Here is a 6,000-nt window from a genome sequence, read left to right as displayed (position 1 = left end):
TACAAACCTTAAGAAAATACTTCTAAGTACATTGTTTTCATAAAACGATTGGGAACTAAACTAAAAAGAGTGAGGGACTCCTGCATTAGGTGGGTGGCATAGGTGGGTGAAGAAAGGAATAACTCAACGGTGTAGCTAGTGGGGTGGTTTTGATGACAAAAACACAAGTTCTTTCCATGACTGGTTGGATTTTCTGGTTTTACTTATCAAAAATGAGTGGGAGGAAGAGAGGCTCTAAAGCAGTTTCTTTCCCCTTCATTCTTTTACCACACCAAGGAAGTGCTTATTAGCTCCAAGGCCCTACTAGGCCCAGGGCCAACACCGAGAAGCCCACTGCCCCGATGTCGCTGGGTTTTACTAGGCAGTTGCTTCACTGACCACTTCTCTGGTCAGCACGGAAGCAGCAGCTCCTGCATGGGCTTTGTGCAACAGCAAGATCCATGAGTAATGGAGTCACCTCCAGGCACATTAAAGACCTCAACTGATTGTGTCCCTGTGGCCACCTCACTTGTCTGTCCCGTTTTTCCAACTCTTTAATTGTTGGAGGGATCCCCTTGCTGCTCCTCTACCTTGAGGCGTCCGTACTCTGGGGCCCTTACTATTATGTACAAGACGCACGTAGTCTATTTCTGCTCACCCCGCCATATTTTATTATGTGCTCCCTGTGCCGGGAACGTCCCCCTGGAAAACGGGGTGGGGTGTGCGACACAATCGGGTTGTCCAGCTGCCCAGCACCGGAGCTTGGAAAAGAATGGACCTTCCTGATCTCCTGAGAGAGGAGCCCAGAAGAGGCGGCGAGGGAGCGGCCCTTCCCTCTTTGTTCCTCACTAAACCACCACCCTCCACCCGAAGACTTGGACCTCTGGTTTCTGAGCCCGAGGGGAGCTGAAAGGACAAGTGGAGCAGAACAGAAAGAGTTTTCGAAGGACCCACCATTTCATGAACTCTTTATAAAACACAACACACTGTTTCACACACTGCAAAACACTGTTCAGTTACTACCAGTAACGACAACCACCGCCACCTGAGACTGCTTGGTTCCACCACAAGCAACTCGGCGGTTTCTCTTCATCCAGAAAACGGAGGCATTTCAAGCGATGCTGCCGGCAGCAAGCCTGCTTCAGCTCCTGCTGCTGCGGGCCACACCCTGGCCGCGAATTTGGCGGAGGAGCTCCTCGGAAGATCCCGGCGCAGCCGTGCACGGGCCGGCTGCTTCCAGGGCAGGCAGGGCTGCCTGGCGGGTCACCCCTGCTCAGCACGCCTCAGGAGAGAAGCTTAAGGTAAACCCGATATACAAAAATCCAAACTTACAAAACAGATACATTAAGGGGTAGTTAATTGCATTACAAAAGGATTCTTTACTTTACAAAAGAATTCACCTCTGGGTTCCTTTAAATAGCCAGCTTCTCGAGTACAGTCAGGAGGAGCTGCGTTAGAAAAGTGCCCGTGTACGTTAGGAGCCTGGCTGTCCGGTCGAGGGCTTCGCCCGTCCCTCAGTACCTCAGGCCGCGCAGAGCAGGCCGGCAGAGCACTCAGCGGCTGCAGAGGGGACGTGGCTGCGAGGCATCGTCTTCCAAAGGCAGCTGCAGATCCAGGTCGGGGCCTGGGGGAGAACACGGGAGGACAGGGCATTTCAAAGCAGGATTGTCCTTTCTGTTTCCAGGGCGCCCCCTGTTCCCTCACTGTTCCATCTGCAAGGTTGAAGAAGTCTGACTAGAAGCTTCTCGCCTCCCCCATCAGTTTCTCTGGGCCTCCATCCACCCCAGGGGTCTCAGACAATTAAACCAAAGTGTGAGCTAATTCAGCTGAAGGTGTTGTCTTTCCCTGGGGGACTGGGTAGCTCCTGGTGGAAATGTAGGGGAAATTTTGTGACTGCGGAGCAGCCGTCACAGAACACAGTGGTTGGGACAGTGCCGTGGATTCATGGCGGGCATCCCGAGGGAGGAGGCCAGAGCAGAGTAAGTGATAATTGAGGAAGTCTTGTCCTCAGTGGTTTTCAGGGGTGGGAGTGGCTGTACGGAAGGTGAATTAGCAGATGTGTGCTAACATGTTAAAACTTATCAAAAAGCTCGTAACTTCTCCCCAGGCCTGGAGCAGCCATTCTTCTAGAGCAGTGTTTCTTGAAGAGTAATTTTTGGATCACACATGTCCACCATCTGGGGTAGCTGGTTAACAGGCTTCTGGGCCAGATACCCCACCTCGTGCCATCTTCTGGGGAAAAAGGCCCTGACAGTCAGCATTCTAATGGGTTTCTAGATGCTTCCCATCTACACTAGCCCTGGGAACTGCTGTTCCATAGTTCCCTGGGACTCTTCCCTCCTGCATGCATGTCCATACCATTGCGCCCAGGACAGGGACACCTGGGAGAGAATGGGAGGGGACCCCACCTGGTCACAGCCCCTTGGGAAGGAGTAGGTGTGGGGACAGGAGGCCGGTGTGTAGTTAGCTGTACAGAGATGGACTGCACAGGGCACCATCTCAAACGTTAAAGCTTGTGGTGTTTGCAGGGGAGGTCTGCTTCAGGGATTCCCAAAGCTAAGAGGTAACTGCTGATCTGAAAAGGGGCTAGCATGTGGTCTGTAGAGCCTTTTCACTTAACCCACAGTGCCAGCTCGTGAGCCCTGGACGGGCAATGAGCAGGGGTAGTCCAGTGTCCTCTGAGGCCGCGTCCTTGCTCTACTTTGCTTTCCTTTACAATAGGCACACTCTGTAGGCGAGAAGCTTGGTTAGGCTAGAGGTATAGTCCTATTCCTTCCTTAGCCAAATTGTTTTTCTGGCCCAGAGCTTTTGTCCTTCAAGATGGTGGACATTTTTAATGCCTCTTCTGCCTGTCCTCTGTTCTCGCTCACCACATCCCTGTTCCCTTTCACAGTGGCACGTAAGCCCTTCCTACTAAATGTTGGTCAAGGTGGTGTCGGAGACACGGGACCCTCGTGCATGATCCAGTCAATCCCTGGTCCACTGTATGCTAATGAGTTGGCTTGGTTGTTTAGGTACCCACACCTCTGGCTCTTATCTGGCTCCTGGTTCAGAACGTAGGAACAATCTAGTTGTGGGAGTTGTTTCAAAAGCTACAACCCTGGATAATCCTGTTCTATCCTAAGATTAAAACCAGGTTTGAGTAACATTTTTCTCTCTCGTTGGTGAGAGTGCAGAGAAAGGGCTGAGACCCAGAACTACTAGCAGGGCACCCCATGAGGAGCCAGCTTTGCTGGGCCATTCATAGATCGTTGCCACGGAGTTCACTCCTGACTAACTTACATTCCTGCTCTGAAAGACCCCCACCTTGCAGAGCTAGGGAGTCTGCTTGGGAAGAGCTATGGCTGATTTTTAGTCTAGGACCGGCAGACTTGACCTCTAAGAGAGACCTAGACCTCTGCTTCCCTACACTTTTGTCAGCAATTACAAAAGAGCAGTACAGAGTGTCTCAAGGGCTCAGAGGAATGCCAGGAACCGGGAAGGGGAGCAGCACGGTCAGCTAGGACTCACAAGTCCGGTTCGTCCTTTGATACTCTTCCAGCTCCGTCTTCCTGCTCACAGCCAGCTGCAGCTCCTGCCGGATCACCTGAATCTGCTTCTCGAGCTCCGAGAGTTCCTGCATCACTGAGTTCCGAGCTCCATTTAGGGAGTCCGCCTTCCCATTGGTGGTCAGCGAGGCAGGGAGCTCTCTTCTCCTTGGAGGGAGCGGGATCTCCTGGTCGGTCCGGATGCTCAGCTGGTTTTGTCCTCCCTCATCACTAAAGATGTATTTTCGTCGGTTATCCTGACTCAGACTGGAAGTATTCCACACCGTGAGCTGACGGGGTCCCACACTGGACCTAGGAAACAAAGACACTAGATCTACCTTCCATTCTGCGGCTCTCCAAGTGCTGCTGTGGACCGTTTCAAACTGTGAATACAGAGCGGGATATGCATTCAGAGGATAGACTGCCTGCTGGAGTGGCACAGAGACAGAAAGAACCATTAAAATTCTTTTCAACTGAAGTTCAAGGTCTTACCAAGTCTTCTGCTGCCCTGAAATTGGAATGGATGTATCATCTGGAGGGCTGTTGGGCCAGAGTGTGGCATATTCTTTTTTTTTTTTTTTTAAAGATTTATTTTATTTATTTATTTGACAGACAGAGATCTCAAGTTGGCGAGAGGCAGGCAGAGAGAGAGGAGGAAGCAGGCTCCCCGCTGAACAGAGAGCCCGATGCAGGGCTCGATCCCAGGACCCTGGGATCATGACCTGAGCTGAAGGCAGTGGCTTAATCCACTGAGCCACCCAGGCACCCCGGCACATTCTTTTCTGAAGAACCCTGGATGTCTTTCCACTCCCTTCCTGCCAGTGAGGCTCAGAGCACAGCGCTGCCTTGAAACATTCTCTGGCTACAAAATGGTGCTTTAGTAAAAGTGAGAACCTATTTATTCACCTGTTAGGCTCTACGCAGAAGCCGGCTGATGCTATAAAATGGCTCATCCTCGGTCCCACAGGACTGCCCTGAAGTTCACTACTTGAGTTTGAGGAGAATAAAAACACAAGCTGCAGGGTTCAGCAAAAAGTTTTCCATTATAGGGATGATTTATGTGGGTCGAGAATGACAGCTCAGGTCTGGAGCTTTAAACGAAACCCCAGGAAAGCCTCAAATTCTTGCTGGAATAATGAAGGTCAGTAGAAACATATTCACATCCTCTCTCAGGCCAGCATCAAACCAACTGCCCCCATTTCCGAGCGATGGCTGGCAGACGGCTGCAGTTACCGCTCGACAGGCCCAAGAGAAGGGGGATCGTTCAGGTGCCTTAAAGAAGCTTGGACAGTCAGATGCAGTGAGAAGAGTTTCTTGCTACAAGAACAGAAAAGAGCCCTAGCTCTAGCCCAGCCCTAGCCATAGCTGCGGATTTCTTCTAGCCTTGTTGGGAGAGGAGCAGGGTTATTACCATTTCTTCAATCCACCACAGGGCAAACCTACGTAGAAACACTCCATATATTAAGTCCTTGTGTTTCTGTTCCCATCCATGTAACTGACTCAAGACTTTATTTCTGGACTCTTTCTTTCCAGGAGAAGGGAAGGCGCGAAGGGAGGGCTAATAAAATCTTGGTTCAGTTATATGGCTGAGAACAGAAACACAAGGACTTGACAGGATGATTTTGTTGCATTTTGTCCTGTGGGTGTCTGCAGAAATGGCCATAATCCTTTGTTCCTCCTTTTCACCCACGTCCCTTGGTAATACGACTTTGCAGCTCACCTTTATCAAGGGGGTGTCAAGGGGAGAAAGTCTGGCTTTCCCTCCCCCTGGAATTTAGTCTGGTTTCCTGACTTATTTTGGCCCAACCAGCAGCAATGGCAGGTGGGCGTTCCACGCCCATCTTTAGAGAAGCCTCGTGCACTTCCTGAGGGTCCCTCTCAGAACCCTGCTTCTGCTGCTGCAATATAAACGAGTGCTGATGGTAACAGGGTAGACAGAGTTCCCAGTCTTCCCAGTGGACCCAGCTTAAGCCATAGACCAGCCAGCCCTTAGCTGCCTTCCCCTTCCCCACAAGTTGGCTGCAGACATATGAGCAAATCTAGCCAAGACCAGCTGAGTCCGGCCCAGGCCAGTAAACGGCACTTGCTGTTGTTTAGAAAACAGTTCTTAATTTAGAAAATTAAGTTATTGAGATAATTTTCTCACATGGAAAAAACGAAGATACATGTTGCAAGCCATTAAAACACATGTTCCCAACTCCCCTGCAGCTGCTTTACACTTCTCAGAGTTTAAGTGGCATATAATGAGTGGCCAGGGGTGGAGGGCTGGGGGAAGGTGGCGCACCAGAGCACAGCTTTCCTGTGTCCTGGGCTCAGTAAGAGTCTATAGAGAACCCACTTATAGCTCTGCTGGCTTCAAACGTGGGTTGGGGTGCAGTTATAATTTTACTTCAAGCTGTACAGTTCTTTTTAATTTTTTCCTCAAATCTCTTCCAACTGAGGTTGAAAAATTTTGATAGTCTTATTTGTGTGTGTTACATGACTTACAATTTTT

General features: G+C 50.4%; 1 protein-coding gene across 1 annotated transcript in view; it reads right to left on the bottom strand.

Annotated features, from left to right (window-relative positions):
- Nucleotides 1-3,478: 3,478 nt before the first annotated feature.
- The window catches only part of GRIN3A (glutamate ionotropic receptor NMDA type subunit 3A), a 164,033-nt gene continuing 161,511 nt past the window's right edge, over nucleotides 3,479-6,000 (bottom strand). The window contains exon 9 of the mRNA XM_059411168.1: nucleotides 3,479-3,818. Within this exon, the coding sequence (XP_059267151.1) occupies nucleotides 3,479-3,818 (340 nt within the window). The remainder of the gene's footprint in view (nucleotides 3,819-6,000) is intronic.

This window comes from Mustela nigripes, chromosome 9 (assembly GCF_022355385.1).
Source record: "Mustela nigripes isolate SB6536 chromosome 9, MUSNIG.SB6536, whole genome shotgun sequence".
NCBI lineage: Eukaryota > Metazoa > Chordata > Mammalia > Carnivora > Mustelidae > Mustela > Mustela nigripes.
This window is presented reverse-complemented; position numbering and strand designations above follow the sequence as displayed.